The following is a 19,570-nucleotide window of genomic DNA, read 5'->3' on the forward strand; positions in this document are numbered from 1 at the left end:
TTATGGTTCAAAGAGGCCCTATGGAAGATTTCCTTTTGCTAATGCTCCTGCAGATCACTGTTATGTATGAAATGTTGTACCGTAAACCTATGAAACACTGCTCTACTGTCAGCTATACATTTCTGCAAGTCCCTTGCAGTGGCATGTGGTCTCTGTATTGCATACCTGACCAGTTTACAAGCCGTCCTATAAGAGATGATTCTATGTTTTCCAGATATTGTGAGGGATGTACTAAAGGGAAATCATGAGCAAAACCCAGAATACGTCCGTTTTCTGACTTTGGCCGCATTTCCCATATGTACTAAGCACTGGAATATGATGCTGGCGTTACCTTATAGAGGGACTCCAGGAGCCAAAATCCGGAAGTCCCAACATTGCAAAGGACAGCTATTATAGGGAGAGATGTCCTTTGTGTTACTAGTCGCATATGTTAGAACATATGCAATAAGGGGATGTAGTCGAAATCCCGATGGTCAAAATACAGACGCCGGTATCCCGACCGCCATAATGCAGGCAGCACCGCCACAGCTATTCCCATTCCTGGGTGTCCACGACACCCATGGAGTGGGAATACAGCCTATGCGGTAAGTGGTGGGTTCTACCACATTGCGGATGCGATGCTTAGTGCATCCCGCCCATTGACTGGACTTCAGCAGCTCCCGTTTACTTCCATTTGAGATTTCTGTCAGTGGAAGTTCCAAGCCACAAATGTTTAGATATTATATTTTAGAGCCATTCTCGGCTTTGAAGCAATCAATCATCTGTATTATTTTTATTTTCAAGTCATCTTTCAGCTGTTTTTTTTTTTAGTCAAGTATTTTTATTGAACCTTTCCAATAATACAAAACAATAAGAAACATAAAAAAGGAAAGAAATAAAAGGCAAAAGAACATAAAGGAAATTGGAGCATGGCAGAAACAATAAAAACATACCATGAAAGATGAGCACATTGTAGCATAAGTTCGCTGGATACAAAATACGATAAGAAGATATGCAAAATTCAAATAGCAGTATATTAAATGCGGAGCAGAATGGATTATCCACAGGGTGTACAGAGAGATCAATAGATAAGGCAGATGAAGAACACAACAGTGGCCAACATATGCAGCACAAAAATCAGTAACAATGATGCCACATTAAGATACATGGGCTGGCAATGGTACTACATACAGAATCATAACCACATAAAGAATAATCTGGAAAAGGGGGCTCAAAGCATACCTAGATTCTTGCCAGAGATTCCAGATCTTATCAAACTTCAGAGAGCATTTTCTTTTGTAATACACAAAACGTTCGTGGGAGACAATGGGGGTCATTCCGACCCGCTCGCACGTAGCGGTTTATCACTGCAGTGCGAACGGGTCTGGAATGCGCATGCGCGGCGGCCGCAGTGCGCCTGGGTGACGTTGCCCGGCGACAGGGGTCGCCGGGTTACGTCGCGACTAAGGAAGGAAACGGTCGCAGAGCCAACCGCAAAGAAGATTGACAGGAAGAAGGCGTTCCAGAGCGGATCCGGACCGTTGGCAGCTGTTTTCGGGGAGTGGTAAGGAAAACGCAGGCGTGTCCAGGAGAACGGAGGGCGGATGTCTGACGTCAAAGCCGGCTCCAGCATCGCAGGGATCGTCGCACAGGGTAAGTAGGTATAGGCCTAGTCTACATCTGCTTGAAATTTTTTTAGCTTAGCAGCCCTGCTAGCCTAAAATACACTCCCCCATAGGCGTGTACTAGTTGATCACAGCAGCAGCAAAAAGTTGCTGGCTGCGATCAACTCGGAATGACCACAAATAGCATTGACCGGGGCCACCAAGTGGGGCATGGAAGTAGAAGCAGGAGTCATCCATGTTCTAACAATGCAAACCCGTGCCAGAATTAAGATATTGTTCACATACAATTGTAAGAAGGGGAGAGAGTCCTCAAGGCCGAGACCAAAGAGGCACCTAGGTGAGGAACTAGTAGGGGGAACCTTACACCCGTATTCCTTATAAATGCAACAACTCCAGACCAGAAGGAGGCAACCCATGGAGCAAATGCCAGAAACCAGCAGAGGGGGCTGCACACTTAGGAGAGATGTCCGAGGAAAATCCTCCAAAACTATAAAGCCTAACCAGGGTCCAGCAAACCCTGTGTGGGATATAAAACTGGATTTGTTGATATCTGGCATATGCTGTGGCAGCCCTGGGAGAACCCAGTATAATTTTCCAACCGTCATCAGACAAACCACCTAAATGCACATCCCAGTGAGATCTAATATTACATAGCCCATCAGTAACTTGATATAACACTAGAGAGGTGTCAGCCAAGGTGATGGGCCTCCAGCCGTGCAGGGTGTGGACTAGCATTTCAACTGGAGTGTTAGCTGTAAATACCTAAAAAATAGATGAGCTGGAAGACCGTAGAGGATAATAAGCAAATGTGTGGCGAATGCCACCCTGATATAACTGACCAACCACCCTCATTCAGCTGTTTATAGATGGCCATGTTTGCTGAGAGTAGGTACTGTACAACGCCATAGATAGATTAGAAAGGTCTGTAATTTTCTTAACCTGTCTTAATTTAAGGCCTAACAATATTGAACAAATGTTGAGGCCACAAAAACATTTGCTCATACATTTTAACATGCCAAATTCCCAGTTTGATTTTCTTTTTATTCTGTTAAATTCAGTAAATAGTATTTGGGTAAAAAAAAAATTACTTTGTACCCTGGAAAGGTTTTCATTATTTCACATAACAAACTGAGTGAAACATGAAACATGTAATGTTACCATGTGAGTGAAACATGTAATGTTACCATGGATTCCTATACTTATTAGTTTCACATGTACCTGTCTACTTGTTCTACCAGACCAGCCAATGAATGGATGGATCTGTGCCATATGGCCTACCATATGTATGACATGTTTGAGCATATATCTAGTCATTCATCAATTGGGTAAATTCACAAATTAGGTCTGTCTGTGGCTAGAATATTGTTAGCGCCACACACTGCAAAAATACATTGTCTAATTTAGACACACATATGGGTAATTCAGTGCTTGGGTCAAGAAGCCAATTTATTTCTGGTGTCACTGACATGTTAGTGTGAAAGGAAAATGACTAATCTTCTGACCACATGCACCAATAAGCACCATAATGAGCCTAGGGATATTTAATAGGATCATTATACAGGTTGAGTATCCTATATCCAAATATTATGAAATACGGAATATTCCGAAATACGGAATTTTTTGAGTGAGAGTGAGATAGTGAAACCTTTGTTTTCTGATGGCTCAATGTACACACACTTTGTATAATACACAAAGTTATAAAAATATTGTATTATAAGACCTTCAGGCTGTGTGTATAAGGTGTCTATGAAACATAAATGAATTGTGTGAATGTACACATGCAAAGAGTTATAAAAAATGGTATCCGTTCACATGGACGACCATGTTATGGTCGACAGTCATTAGGTCGACCACTATTGGTCGACATTGACATGGTCGACATGGACACATGGGCGACACATGAAAATGGTCGACACGTGGAAGGTCGACACATGAAAAGGTCGACATGCGTTTTTTAACTTTTTTTTCTTTTGGGGAACTTTTCCATACATTACGATCCATGTGGACTACGATTGGAACGGTAATCTGTGCCGAGCAAAGCGGTAGCGGAGCGAAGGCACCATGCCCGAAGCATGGCGAGCGAAGCGAGCCATGCGAGGGGACGCGGTGCACTAATTGGGGTTCCCAGTCACTTTACGCAAAAAACGACACAAAAAAGTTAAAAAACTCATGTCGACCTTTTCATGTGTCGACCTTTCATGTGTCGACCATGTGTCCATGTCGACCATGTCAATGTCGACCAATAGTGGTCGACCTAATGACTGTCGACCATAACATGGTCGACCATTCATACCGGAACCATAAAAAAATAAGATTTTACTCACCGGTAAATCTATTTCTCGTAGTCCGTAGTGGATGCTGGGGACTCCGTAAGGACCATGGGGAATAGACGGCTCCGCAGGAGACTGGGCACATCTAAAGAAAGATTTAGGACTATCTGGTGTGCACTGGCTCCTCCCCCTATGACCCTCCTCCAAGCCTCAGTTAGGAACTGTGCCCGGAAGAGCTGACACAATAAGGAAGGATTTTGAATCCCGGGTAAGACTCATACCAGCCACACCAATCACACCATATAACACGTGATAGGAACCCCGGTTAACAGTATGATAACAATTGGAGCCTCTGAAGAGATGGCTCACAACAAAACCCGATTTTTGTAACAATAACTATGTACAAGTATTGCAGACAATCCGCACTTGGGATGGGCGCCCAGCATCCACTACGGACTACGAGAAATAGATTTACCGGTGAGTAAAATCTTATTTTCTCTGACGTCCTAGTGGATGCTGGGGACTCCGTAAGGACCATGGGGATTATACCAAAGCTCCTAAACGGGCGGGAGAGTGCGGATGACTCTGCAGCACCGAATGAGAGAACTCCAGGTCCTCCTCAGCCAGGGAATCAAATTTGTAGAATTTAGCAAACGTGTTTGCCCCTGACCAAGTAGCTGCTCGGCAAAGTTGTAAAGCCGAGACCCCTCGGGCAGCCGCCCAAGATGAGCCCACCTTCCTTGTGGAATGGGCTTTTATTGATTTAGGCTGCGGTAATCCTACCGCAGAATGCGCCAGCTAAATAGTGCTACAAATTCAGCGCGCAATAGACTGCTTAGAAGCAGGAGCACCCAGCTTGTTGGGTGCATACAGGATAAACAGCGAGTCAGTTTTTCTGACTCCAGCCGTCCTGGAAACATAAATTTTCAGGGCCCTGACTACGTCCAGCAACTTGGAATCCTCCAAGTCCCTAGTAGCCGCAGGCACCACAATAGGTTGGTTCAAGTGAAAAGCTGAGACCACCTTCGGGAGAAACTGAGGACGAGTCCTCAATTCTGCCTTATCCATCTGGAAAATCAGATAAGGGCTTTTTCAAGACAAAGCCGCCAAATCTGAAACCCGCCTGGCCGAAGCCAGGGCCAACAGTATGACCACTTTCCACGTGAGATATTTTAATTCCACAGTCTTAAGTGGTTCGAACCAATGTGATTTCAGGAATGCCAAAACCACATTGAGATCCCAAGGTGCCACTGGGGGCACAAAAGGAGGCTGAATATGCAGAACTCCTTTGACAAAAGTCTGAACTTCAGGCAGTGAAGCCAGTTCTTTCTGGAAGAAAATCGACAGAGCCGAAATCTGGACCTTGATGGATCCCAATTTGAGGCCCAACGTCACCCCTGCTTGCAGGAAGTGTAGGAATCGACCCAGTTGAAATTCCTCCTTCGGGGCCTTCATGGCCTCACACCAAGCAACATATTTCCGCCAAATGTGGTAATAATGTCTTGCGGTGACATCCTTCCTGGCTTTGATCAGGGTAGGGATGACTTCCTCCGGAATACCCTTTTCCTTTAGGATCCGGTGTTCAACCGCCATGCCGTCAAACGCAGCCGCGGTAAGTCTTGGAACAGACAGGGTCCCTGCTGCAGCAGGTCTTGTCTGAGCGGCAGAGGCCAAGGGTCCTCTGCCAGCATCTCTTGAAGTTCCGGGTACCAAGCTCTTCTTGGCCAATCCGGAACCATGAGTATGGTTTTCACTCCTCGCATTCTTATTATTCTCAGCACCCTGGGTATGAGAGGTAGAGGAGGAAACACATAAACCGACTGGTACACCCACGGTGTCACTAGAGCGTCCACAGCGATCGCCTGAGGGTCCCTTGACCTGGCGCAATATCTTTTCAACTTTTTGTTGAGGCGGGACGCCATCATGTCCACCCGTGGTCATTCCCAACGGTTTACCCGCATTTGGAAAACTTCTGGAAGAAGTCCCCATTCTCCCGGGTGTAGGTCGCCCATCGGAGAATCCTTGTGGCTTCTGCCATCGCCATCCTGCTTCTTGTGCCGCCCTGTCTGTTTACATGGGCGACCGCCGTGATGTTGTCTGAATGGATCAGTACCGGCTGGTTTTGAAGCAGGGGCCTTGCTTGGCTTAGGGCATTGTAAATGGTCCTTAGCTCCAGAATAATTATGTGAAGCGAAATCTCCTTGGAAATTTCTTCCCTGTGTGACTGCACCCCAGCCCCGAAGGCTGGCCTCCGTGGTCACCAGGACCCAGTCCTGTATTCCGAATCTGCGGCCCTCTAGTAGATGAGCCCTCTGCAGCCACCACAGCAGCGACACCCTGTTTCTTGCCGACAGGGTTATCCGCTGTTGTATCTGTAGATGGGACCCGGACCATTTGTCCCACAGGTCCCACTGGAACGTCCTTGCGTGGAACCTTCCGAATGGAATTATGCTTCGTACGAAGCTACCATTTTTTCCAGGACTCGTGTGCTTCCACTGGAAGAAACACTCTTTTCTGGTCTGTGTCCAGAATCATTCCCAGGAACAGAAGACGTGTCGTCGGGACCAGCTGTGACTTTGGAATATTGAGAATCCAGTCGTGCTGTTGTAGCACTTCCCGAGAGAGTGCTACCCCTACTACCAACTGTTCTTTGGACCTCGCCTTTATCAGGAGATCGTCCAAGTACGGGATAATAAAAACTTCCTTCTTGCGAAGGAGTATCATCATTTCGGCCGTTACCTTGGTAAAGACCTTCGGTGCCGTGGACAACTCCAACGGCAGCGTCTGGAACTGATAGTGACAGTCCTGTACCACACATCTGAGGTACTCCTGGTGAGGAGGGTAAATGGGGACATGCAGGTACGCATCCTTGATGTCCAGGGAGACCCTGTAATCCCCCTCGTCCAGGCTCGTAATAACCGCCCTGAGCGATTCCATCTCGAACTTGAATCTTCTGATATAAAAGTTCAAGTATTTTAATTTTAAGATGGGTCTCACCGAACCGTTCTGTTTCGGAACCACAACCATTGTGGAATAGTAACCCCTTCCTTGCTGAAGGAGGGGCACCTTGACAATCACTTGTTGTGATTATAGTGTTGAATAGCCACCAACACCGCCTCCCTGGCAGAGGGAGGTGCCGGTAAGGCAGATTTTAGGAAACGGCGGGGGGAAGAACGTCTCGAACTCCAGCCTGTACCCCTGAGATACTACTTGAAGGACCCAGGGATCCATGTGAGAGAGCCCACTGGGCGCTGAAATTTCTGAGACGGGCCCCCACCGTACCCGGGTCCGCCTGAGCAGCCCCAGCGTCATGCTGTGGACTTACCGGACGCAGGGAGGACTTCTGCTCTTGGGAACTAGCTGTGCGCTGCAGCTTTTTCCTCTACCTTTGCCTCTCGGCAGAAAGGATGAGCCTCTAGCCCTCTTGCTTTTCTGGGGCCGAAAGGACTGTACTTGATGATACGGTGCTTTCCTTTGTTGTGGGGTAGCCTGTGGCAAAAAAGTCGATTTCCCAGCAGTAGCTGTGGAAACGAGGTCTGAAAGACCATCCCCAAACAGTTTTACCCCCTTATAGGGCAAAACTTCCATGTGCCGATTCGAGTCGGCATCGCCTGACCATTGCCGAGTCCATAACCCGCGTCTGGCGGCAATATACCTAGCGCTTATTTTTGATGCCAGCCGGCAAATATCCCTCTGTGCATCACGCATGTATAAGACCACGTCTTTTATATGCTCTATTGTCAGCAAAATATTGTCCCTATCCATAGTTATTTTCCGACAGGGAATCTGACCACGCAGCGGGAGCACTGCACATCCATGCCGAAGCAATGGCTGGTCGCAATATAATGCCCGAGTGTGTGACTATATCTTTCAGGGTAACCCCCTGCTTTTTATCAGCAGGTTCCTTCAGGGCGGCCGTATCCGGAGACGGTAGTGCCACCTTTTCTGATAAGCGTGTAAGCGCTGTATCTACCCTATGGGGTGTTTCCCAACGTGACCTATCCTCTGGCGGGAAAGGGTACGCTGCCAATAACCGTTTAGAAATTATCAATTTCTTACCGGGGGAAGACCACGCTTCCTCACACACCTCATTTAATTTCTCAGATGCAGGAAAAACTACTGGTAGTTTTCTGTCACCAAACATAATACCCTTTTATGTGGTACCTGGGGTAATATCATAAATGTGTAATACATTTTTCATTGCCTCAATCATGTAACGGGTGGACCTATTTGGAGGGTACACTAGTCTCATCGTCGTCGACACTGGAGTCGGTATCCGTGTCGACATCTGTTTCTGCCATCTGAGGTAGCGGGCGTTTTTAGAGCCCCCCATGACCTTTGAGACGCTGGAACAGGCACAAGCTGAGTAGGCGGCTGTTCTGTGTCGTCGACCTTTTGTGTAAGGAGTTGACACTTTCACGTAATCCTTCCATAAGTCCAACCACACCGGTGTCGATCCCGCAGGGGGTGACATCACATTTACAGGCATTCGCTCCGCCTCCACATCATTATCCTCCTCATACATGTCGACACAGCCGTACCGACACACAGCATACACACAGGGAATGCTCTGACAGAGGACAGGACCCCACAAAGCCCTTTGGGGAGACAGAGGGAGAGTATGCCAGCACACACCAGGGCGCTATATATCACAGGGATATCACATATAAAGAGTGTTTTTCCTTATAGCTGCCTATATATATTGTATACTGCGCCTAAATTGTGCCCCCCCTCTCTTTTTAACCCTTTATGTAGTGTATTGACTGCAGGGGAGAGCCAGGGAGCTTCCCCCCAACGGAGCTGTGAGGGAAAAATGGCGCCAGTGTGCTGAAGGAGATAGCTCCGCCCCTTTTTCGCGGACTTTCTCCCGCATTTTTATGGATTCTGGCAGGGGTTAAAAAGCACCTATATAGCCTCTGGGGCTATATATGGTGCCAGTTTGCCAGCCAAGGTGTCAGTATTGCTGCTCAGGGCGCCCCCCCCCCAGCGCCCTGCACCCATCAGTGACCGGAGTGTGAGGTGTGCATGAGGAGCAATGGCGCACAGCTGCAGTGCTGTGCGCTACCTTGGAGAAGACAGAAGTCTTCAGCCGCCGATTTTCCGGACACCTTCTTGCTTCTGGCTCTGTAAGGGGGACGGCGGCGTGGCTCCGGGAACGGACGACGAGGTCGGGTCCTGTGTTCGATCCCTCTGGAGCTAATGGTGTCCAGTAGCCTAAGAAGCCCAAGCTACCACCACTTAGGTAGGTTCGCTTCTTCTCCCCTTAGTCCCTCGATGCAGTGAGCCTGTTGCCAGCAGGTCTCACTGAAAATAAAAAACCTAACAAACACTTTCTTCCTAGGAGCTCAGGAGAGCCCCTAGTGTGCATCCAGCTCAGCCGGGCACAGAAATCTAACTGAGGCTTGGAGGAGGGTCATAGGGGGAGGAGCCAGTGCACACCAGATAGTCCTAAATCTTTCTTTAGATGTGCCCAGTCTCCTGCGGAGCCGTCTATTCCCCATGGTCCTTACGGAGTCCCCAGCATCCACTAGGACGTCAGAGAAATATTGGCTAAAATGACCTTCAGGCTGTGTGTATAAGGGGGGTCATTCCGAGTTGATCGCTAGCTGAAAATGTTCGCTGCGCAGCAATGATGCAAAAAAAGGCACTTCTGCAAAAGCGTATGCGGCGCAATGCGCACGCGCGACGTACTTTCACAACGGCTGATGTAGTTTCAGACAAGGTCTAGCGAAGCTTTTCAGACCCACTGCTGGTCGCAGAGTGATTGACATGTAGTGGGCGTTTCTGGGTGTCAACTGACCGTTTTCAAGGGGTGGTCAGAAAAACGCAGGCGTGCAGGAAAAACGCAGGCGTGGCTGGGTGAACGCATGGCGTGTTTGTGATGTCAAATCCGGAACTGAATGGTCTGAAGTGATCGCAAGCGCTAAGTAGGCCTGAAGCTACTCAGAAACTACACATTTTTTTATGGTAGCTGTTCTGTGATGCATTCGTTCGCACTTCTGCTAAGCTAAGATATACTCCCAGAGGGCGGCGGCTTAGCGTTTGCACGGCTGCTAAAAACAGCTAGCGAGCGATCAACTCGGAATGACCCCCTAGGTGTATATGAAACATAAATGCATTCTGTGCAAGGACTTGGGTCCCTTCGTCATGATATCTCATTAGGGTATGCAATTATTCCAAAATACGGAAAAATCCGATATCCAAAATACTTCTGGTCCCAAGCATTTTGGATAAGGGATACTCAACCTCTATACTGTATACAGTAACGCGGCAGTGGTTTTATGTAAACGTATAAATGAAAAAAATGTATGGCATTGCCAGCGATATTGCAGAATGTACGACTAGTCTACATATCCACATACCCTCCAACATATTAAACATAAAAATCGGTAAAAATCAGGAAAGGGGCATGGCGACGGGTAAAGGGGGCGTGGCCACGTCCCTTTTCCTATACTTTCAATGGAAGTTTGGAGAGCAAATACAGACCATAAAAAAAAAGTACTGTACCTGCCAAAAAGGTACAGTTGGAGGGTATGTATCCATTGCTCTGGGTGCTGACAGTAGGACAGATATGCAGAGATCTGCAACTCTATATTGAAGCCGAAGAGGGAGAAGATACATTTACATATTCTATTTGCTTAGTTTTTTTCATAGCAAAAGGCCTAAAGTAACTTGCAAAGCCAAAAGTTGTATTTTAGGGGGGTCCATACGGTAGAGATGTGTGCTGAGCGATCTAGCACAGACCGCTCAGCACTAAGGGGGTCATTAAGAGTTGATCGCAGCAGCAAATTTGTTAGCAGTTAGGCAAAACCATGGGGGTCATTCCGAGTTGTTCGCTCATTGCCGATTTTCGTTATGCTGCGATTTGTTGCTAATTGCGCATGCGCAAGGCACGCAGGGCACATGCGCTTAGTTATTTAACTAAAAACTTAGCAGTTTTGCTGTGGATCCTGCGGCGCTTTTCAGTCGCATTGCTGATTGGTGAATGATTGACAGGAAAGGGGCATTTCTGGGTGGTAACTGGCCGTTTTCCGGGAGTGTGCTAAAAAACGCAGGCGTGTCAGGGAAAAACGCGGGAGTGTCTGGAGAAACGGGGGAGTGACTGGCCGAACGCAGGGCGTGTTTGTGACGTCAAACCAGGAACTAAACGGACTGAGCTGTTCGCAATCTGTGAGTAGGTCCGGAGCTACTCAGAAACTGCAAAGAATTATTTAGTAGCAGTTCTGCTACTCTTTCATTTGCAATTCTGCTAAGCTAAGATACACTCCCAGAGGGCAGCGGCCTAGCGTGTGCAATGCTGCTAAAAGCAGCTACCGAGCGAACAACTCGGAATGAGAGCCCATGTGCACTGCAGATACAACATGTGCAGAGAGAGTTAGATTTGGGTGTGGTGTGTTCAAACTGAAATCTAAATTGCAGTGTAAAAATAAAGCAGCCAGTATTTACCCTGCACAGAAACAAAATAACCCACCCAAATCTAACTCTTTCTGCAAATGTTATATCTGCCCTACCTGCAGTGCACATGGGCCCTCATTCCGAGTTGTTCGCTCACTAGCTGCTTTTAGCAGCATTGCACACGCTAGGCCGCCGCCCTCTGGGAGTGTATCTTAGCTTAGCAGAATAGCGAACGAAAGATTAGCAGAATTGCTACTAAATAATTCTTTGCAGTTTCTGAGTAGCTCCAGACCTACTCACAGATTGCGATCAGCTCAGTCCGTTTAGTTCCTGGTTTGATGTCGCAAACACGCCCTGCGTTCGGCCAGCCACTAACCCATTTCTCCAGACACTCCTGCGTTTTTTCCTGACACGCCTGCGTTTTTTAGCACACTCACGGAAAATGCTCAGTTACCACCCAGAAACGCCCCTTTCCTGTCAATCATTCGCCGATCAGCAGTGCGACTGAAAAGCGCCGCAGGATCCACAGCAAAACTGCTAAGTTTTTAGTTAAATAACTAAGCGCATGCGCCCTGCGTGCCTTGCACATGCGCATTTTGCAACAAATCGCAGCATAGCGAAAATCGGCAATGAGCGAACATCTCAGAATGACCCCCATGGTTTTGCCTAACTGCTAACAAATTTGCTGCTGCGATCTTCTCTGAATTACCCCCTAATTATCTTTCTTACCGATATGTTAGGAAGCTGAAATTTAACATAAGTATTCTTCAGGTGGGAAATAGGAAAACTACGTAATTACAATTTTAAAGGGACAAAAAGGGGGTGATGTCATTACCGATGCGTGGCTTGTATTGCGTGAACGATAACGGACAAACGGACAATCAGATCAACATTTGGATTGCACCTCCAGTGTGTAGAATTTAATAAAATACAAAAATGTGAAAGCCCTCACTCACTCATTCACTCACTCACTCACTCACTCACTGGCTGACTGACTCATCACTGTTTCTCTTCCTTCACCATATGCTAGGAAGATGAAATGTAACATAGGTGTTCTGCAGTTGGGAAATAGGAATACTACATAATTAGAATTTTAATAAACCTCTCCTAAGGGGATGAAAAGGGTGTTGACATAAAGACGTCATCACCGATGCGTGGCTTGCGTTGCGTGAATGATAACGCCCAAACAGACAATTGGATGAGAATTTAGATTGCATCTCCAGTGTGTAGAATTTAAGAAACTACAAAACTGGTCATGTCACTTTTTACGGTATCTGCTACTCGTGCTCCTCAGGTAACGCCAAGAACCATGGATTAATATTTACTTACATTTAGACGTCTCAAATTTACATCTAAATAGATACAAAAATCAGAAATTCCTGTGCAAAGAAGGGGTAGAACAGCTAGTACTATATACTGTATATTTATGTAAACTAATAAATGTATAATTTGCAAAATAGGTATTTGGTTGGTAGTATTGGTAAGGAGTGACAGGCGGGTGGTCTTCAGATTGCCGAAATGTCGGGATCCCGGCGCACAGTACACCGGCGCCGGAATCCCGACACCCAGCATACCGACACATATTCTCCCTCGTGGGGTCCACGACCCCCCTGGAGGGAGAATAAATAGTGTGGCGCGCGTAGCGCGCCACCATGCCCGCAGCGTGGCGAGCCCGCAAGGGGCTCATTTGCGCTCGCCACGCTGTCGGTATGCCAGCGGTCGGGCTCCCGCTGCCGGTATGCTGGTCGCCTGGACCCCGGCCGCCGGCATACCATACTTCACCCGTGACGGTCATGTCATGCGGTCTACAGTGTGAGCCATTCTCTATCACTAGAACTTAGGGACTTGTCGGCATACTGGGAAGCCTTTGTGCACTCGATGGTAAATGTGGGACTTAACGCACAGCAGGGAGTCTCTAAGTGAACATGCGGGAAAGTTCCTAAAAGTCATAAGCGCATGTGTTACACTGTGTGGCTCAGCTGCAATTTAGAAGCATGTTGTGTGAAATCATGTACTGTAAATGTGTTGGGTGTTCCTGGGTGCTGACTGGGAGGTGGCTATGCAGACACACAGAGATGCTCCGTCTATAGGTGTGGTATGGGAGTGTCACCGGCATGTCACTGACCTGGTTGCGAGCTCAGATCCTAATCGCTCACATTGGAGGCCATACTCGGATGGAGAATCTGCACCTAGCATGGGGCTGCAGCAAGTTTCCATGGTGCGACCGATGGTTGCGTCTAAAGTTGCTGAAAGTGGGCGACTCAGTCCTTGCACACTCAGACGCACGCTTGTAAATCGGGCGGGAAGGGATGATACTAGCATTAGCATAAAGTCGCAGACGTAACTACGGCAAAAGACACAAAAGTCGCAGCAGCGAGCCACTCAGAATGAGTCCCTTTATGTGTGCTGATTATACCGTCTTTCATTTCATTATATAATCAGTTATCTGATTGCTAATTAAAAAAAATAATGTGCATGTGTTTTTTTTGGCTAGAAATACTTTCAACCTGTTTGCGAATTATAGGCCTAAGAGGCTAATGTTTTATTTATTAATCTAGATATATATTTATTTATTAATTAATTAATTAATTAATAAAAGTGTGTATCTGCCATACCTTGCAATTAAGCAAATATTCTCCCATTCCATCTAAGCATAAGCATTGTAGTAAGGCGTAAGTACCAAATCTGCATTAGGAATATAGGCATCAGCATTACAAATCTGTGTCATTTACACAAAGCATATATGTATACAGCCAACTCAGTGTGAGTCCTTAGTGCAAAAAGTAAATGAAAATACAGGACCTGGTGATGAGTAGGGAGGCCAACCCTGGGCCTTTTTTTCAATCCTGGGTATTGGGATTGAAAAAAAGTCAATCCCGGGATTCCCGGGATTGGGTTGAAGACCCGCCCTCCGCAGCCCAGCCCACACAAATACTCTCCATCGTGGGTGGGAGCCGGGCTCGCTGGCTGCGGTTGGTGAGGTGCGATCCTGGCGGCTAGCGTCAGACACACCATCGTGAGTGGGAGGGCTTGCGGGCTGCGAGGTGCGAGTGGTAAGGTGCGGTCCGGGCAGTGCGGGCGGCTGGTGTCAAACTGCGCACGTAATCAAGTGTCACGCTGTGCAGTACATGCTGCTGGGGGCAGAGGGAGCCGGAAGGAGGCAGCCGGGCAGCGTCTGAGCCTCCTGAGGACGCTCAACGCTGCCATGCATTAAAAAAATAATGGGGCAGGTAATTCCCGCAATCCCCAGAATTGGAGCTTCCAATCCCGGGATTGACTCCTGGACGTTTTTTGCCCTAAATCCCGGGATCCTGCAGAGTTATTATCTATCCCTGTTAACCAATATAGCAAATATTTTAAATACTGTCAACAGTGTCAAACCTAAAGCCTAATTTGCATATAAAGATTGAGCAGACGGTGCCTAAGTGATAAAACCTTATCAGTAATTGTATCTCCTGCAAGTGATGTCACAGTGTATATGCTCATAGATTGCAGGGGACATATTACTCTGATAAAATAACAACCTTTTCCAAACCCTAAATATCATGCTGAAACCCAGAGTACAGTATGTGGTCGAAACAGAGGACTGCCATTTTCATTCAGCACAGTATTGGGACTTTAATGTTAACCAGTCCATTGCTGCTGTTTACAAAATGGACCGGTAGATCTTGAAATAAAAAGTACAGTATGACAGAAAGCCCTCAATATTCTTTATTTGCAAACAGAGGTTCTGTTCTCTAGAAATGCCTGCAAGCCTTCAGTAACAGGTGCCTATAACTCATCTCTGATACAAAGCTTTATTTCACTCTATTAATAGGAATGGGAGATTCCATATGGCATTTTCTATTTAACCCCAGAGGTTCAACCGATACAGCTCCCATGATTCTCAATGCTCAGAGCGCAGGGTTATTGACAGGAAGCTGTAAAGACAAACGCTGACTGGAAGCTGTAAAGACAAGCCAAGCAATCCATGCAAGTCACCCATTATTTATTTTATTATTTCTTTATTAACAGTTAGTTACACATGTTATGCGGTGCTTTACAGAGTATATTCAGTCTTTCACATCAGTCCAGCCACAGTGGATCTCACAATTTATATTACCGTAATACCTCATGGAAACATGGGAACACTAGGGTTCATTTTTCATCAAAGCCAATTAACCTTACAGTGTGTTTTTTGCAGTGTGGGTAGAAACCTGAGCACCCGCAGGAAACACATGCAAACATCAAGAGAATATACAAACTCCACACAGATAGGCTTTGAACTCATAGGGGGAAATTCAAATGTTATCTCCCATTGAAAGTGAAGGAGCTTGCAGCTGGCGACATATAATTAATGTCCCCTATCGTGCTGATCGCGCCCATTAGTGTCAGGTTTAGCCATGTAAAGCTGCTAAACCCATCAAAATTAATGGGCGCGATCGGGAAAATTGACGTTTGGGCACCCAAAAGGATCACTTTTCACACATTTCAGCCTGTAGACGCTTGCAGCCGATTGCATCCGAACTGAGCTACATTAGAATAGCTCTATTCTACGCCATCTAGTGGCTGCCGGCCATAAAAACATAAATTCCGCCCATAACCTCCATGACGTAAAGCAATGACGCTAACAATTACACAACTCTGCTGCCCATAGATCCATTAGCCAATCAAGGAGCTGAGACAAAGACTGGGCTGAAAAGCCAGCTTCCAGGACATGGGCACCTTCACTATTATATTATTGCGGGGGAAAGGGTGGGGGTGGTTATAGAGTTGTGTTGCACTGCACTGTAAAATCACCAAGACTCTAAAATGAACCGTGCACCTGGTTATAATGACACATAATGGGACATCTTCTCCTGTTTCCCAGGCAGGACAGTCAAATTAAACATCTGCTGTTCTTTCAAACAAATCGCATTTCTATGTTATCCTTATAAAGCCACATGCCCTCTAACCAATTACTTTGTGCTTAACGGCGCTCACTTGGAAAATGAAAATGATCTTGTTCTCTGCTGTACATATCTGAGTGACATTCATTCCTGTTTCCACAAATATTTATGATAGAGTTGAACAGATAATGGGGGGGGGGGGGGGGGGGGGGGAAGAAAATCCAACATCGGTGGCTGCTACGTTCCTTTCCAAAGACTAGTCACCATTCTGCTATAGAATGTTTATAGTTAATATAAATAAATGATGCATACAGTGTACATGTGTTGGTGTATGTATGAATGTATAGAAAAGACTGTAGAGTAAAAGTATATATAAGATATATAGAACAGACTTCATAATTAAAACCAAATTTACTATTTATACCCTTTTCATACCGCCAGCAATAACGCGGGTTGCGGTGCAATCTGAAAGGGGCCAGTTGAAATAATCTGGGTCGATTAGCAGGGTTGAACACGTGATGCGGTGTGAACGGGTAAGTGATGGAACCAGACACTTTTTCACACCATAAGAAGAGGCGGCACTTGGAGATAAACTCATCTCCAAGCACCGCCTCCACATACGTCGGCAGTGACGTGACCAACCGGGTAATAAGCCGGGTCAGGCCGCCTGTCTGAAAGGGGTCTCAGCCGGGTGGCACCCGGGAAGGAACCGTGTAGCTCATGAGTGTGAAAGAGGTATTCCTTCCTGCTTTGGAATATACTGGTGCTATGTAAAATGAAGCATATGACAGAAATGTTGATCTCTATTCTTGTGATATTCAGTTGCACTGCAGTAATTGTTCTATATGACACTTGTATTAGCTGCATATATTATTGGATGCTAAATCACAAATGCGATTCTACTGTCGTGCTGCGTGTGGAATTTGAATTTTGTGCTCTGTGCGGAATATGAATTTGGGACTTAAATCCCTAGTGACAAAATGTTATACACTGAGAAAAAAGTAGCTTTAGTAAATATTATATGATCAATAAATAGGATGTATACAGCTTCATCAGTTACCGAGATGTCCTAGCAAGCACCGTGTTTATGTGCAAGTACAGTGCTAGTAACAGTGACCCAAGCGAAATCTATGACAACTTGATAAACCAGTTGTATTATTTACATAATATGTCAACACATTGTCATGATAAGAAGAGCTTCATGGGTCCTAGTAACCTATACATATAATATCACATCTCAAAAGAATAATACAATGAATGAGTTTAATGCCATGCTCTGGTTCTTTGCCACATTTAACCAGGTACATTAAATTAGCAATGATTTCCATCATCAGCATTACTACATGTATCTTCTCACAACATTTGTACATTGTACACACATATTGTAACATTCCCTCCCTGCCATCCCACCTGTGCAACTTACCTGGCGGAGGTGTCGCAGCAACTCTGTGGCCTCCTCTTGCCTCCCCTGCTGCAGCAGCAACATCATGTCCTGTATCATCCTAATTCTTCTGTGATAAGGGGGGAGGCTTCCTGATCCACTTTTCCCAAATTTATCCCCAGACTTCACCCCAAAAGAAGACCAGAAGTCCCCTCTCTCTCTGGCAGGGGTGTTCCTCCGGGATCCCAGAGGGTGCTGAGGGCTTTCCCTTCCAGCACTGGAAGCCTGACAGACCTTGGTCTGCTTGGTGCCCATGGTGGTGTGAATGAGCCCCCAGGAGAGGCATCCGACTTGATCCCAGGGGGTCACACAGCAGAGTAAATTAGACAGGTGGCTTCATTCTTTAGAAGCAGGAACAAGTCCCCAGGGAGACAGTCACTCCAGCCAGTTCATCATTGCACAAGGTGTCACCTGGGACTGCAACAGGCAGACTAGATCAGGATCCCTCCAGCACCTGTGCAGTCAGAACAGGGGATGCTACAGGGCAACAGTGTTTCCAGTACACACACACTGCTGCCAGTCCTCTTCCTTCTCGGTCTACTTAAAGCCTGTCCCAGCCACCGGGAGCCAAATCACAAAGCCTCCAGCCACCGGGACTCCAGCCACCGGGACCCGAGCCACAGAGCCTACAGCCACCGACTCCCTTCCTGGCTGCACAACTTTCACCACACGCCCAAAACAAAGCGGAGCACGCTGGCTGCAATGCACAGCCTGCACGGGGGAGGAGATGTGTAGGGGGCAGGGGGGTGGGGGCACCTGACTTCGCACCCGGGCACACTGTTGCAGCTCCCGGACCGCAGATCAGCTGCTGACGGTGATGCCAGGGGGGAGGGGAATCGCACAGACCAGCAAAAGTCTCAGCACAGACTCCCCGCCACTAGCCAGTAATCCGATTAAAGTCTCAAGAGCACGGGTGGGTGCAGATGAGAGAGCCGGGGAGGGTGCACCGGGCTTCCCCGTGTGTGCAGGGCGGTGACAGGTGGTAGGAGTTGGGTGCCTGGGAGCCTCCTCTCCTGTGCCCAGCATCGCTTCCCATAGACAGAGAGAGGGGGCTGTGTCTCCTGGCAGGGAGAAGGCGTTGCCTCGGAGTGCAGCCGGCCACTCCGGTGCTGGGAAGGGGTGTGCTGGGCATGTGCCAGGAGAAGCCCTTTACATCCATCACTCTGCTGTGCTGGAACAGAAGACATCAGGGAGCCCCGGGCATCACGTCCGACGTGTGTATTCCTGGGCACCCGGGTACAGCATGTACACCCTGTGGCTGCTGCTGGGAATTAGGACACATACAGTAGAAGGGCATCTTGTTACTTAACCCCCGGGTGTGCAGGGAGAGTATGTCCTCTGATCTGGGGCAAGGGATGGACAGTGATGCCTGTGCTAGGTCACACTTTACCCGGCACACTGATGTAAATGACACCCTCTGAGGATATCTGTACACAGGGGGATGGGCAGATGTATCACGGCAATGTCTCCTTGTAACAAACTTTAGATTTGATTAACCCTTCACCAGCTTGCGTGTTGCACTCTTCTGTATTTCCCATATAGGGTACATACAGTGATTGATGAATGAATGCATACATAATTTTTGCATTCGAGTTCATTTCCTGTGTTATAAATTAATTGCATGAACAAATCAGCAGATTCTGATTCTTAAGAATATGCAACGGACATTTTAAAACCGTTCTTTATAATGATATAATAATTCTATCTTTGACGTAGATGCTGTTTTCCCCCCCACATACAGCTCTTGAGCCTCTGACACACTGAGGTAAATTCACTAAATGGAGGTTCTCATAGGGTGCGGTATGATATACTGTCACACGGATGCCGGCTGTCAGTATCCCGACAGCAGCATCCCTCTTACTGGTATACCTGCAGCGAATCTCCTCGCGGGCTCGCTGCACTTGCCATGGTTCGGCCCCCGGTAGTAAGCTTTGCTCGCCACAGATTCTATTCCCACTTGGAATATACTAGGGGAGTGGAATAAGTTTCCTG

The 19,570-nt window shown here is 47.1% G+C and overlaps 1 protein-coding gene across 1 annotated transcript in view; it reads right to left on the minus strand.

Annotated features, from left to right (window-relative positions):
- The window catches only part of LRRC75A (leucine rich repeat containing 75A), a 585,529-nt gene extending 566,569 nt beyond the window's left edge, over positions 1-18,960 (minus strand). Inside the window, exon 1 of the mRNA XM_063955985.1 lies at positions 17,561-18,960. Within this exon, the coding sequence (XP_063812055.1) occupies positions 17,561-17,833 (273 nt within the window). The 5' untranslated portion in view covers positions 17,834-18,960. The remainder of the gene's footprint in view (positions 1-17,560) is intronic.
- Positions 18,961-19,570: the final 610 nt, after the last annotated feature.

The sequence above is a fragment of the Pseudophryne corroboree genome, chromosome 2, assembly GCF_028390025.1.
Source record: "Pseudophryne corroboree isolate aPseCor3 chromosome 2, aPseCor3.hap2, whole genome shotgun sequence".
NCBI lineage: Eukaryota > Metazoa > Chordata > Amphibia > Anura > Myobatrachidae > Pseudophryne > Pseudophryne corroboree.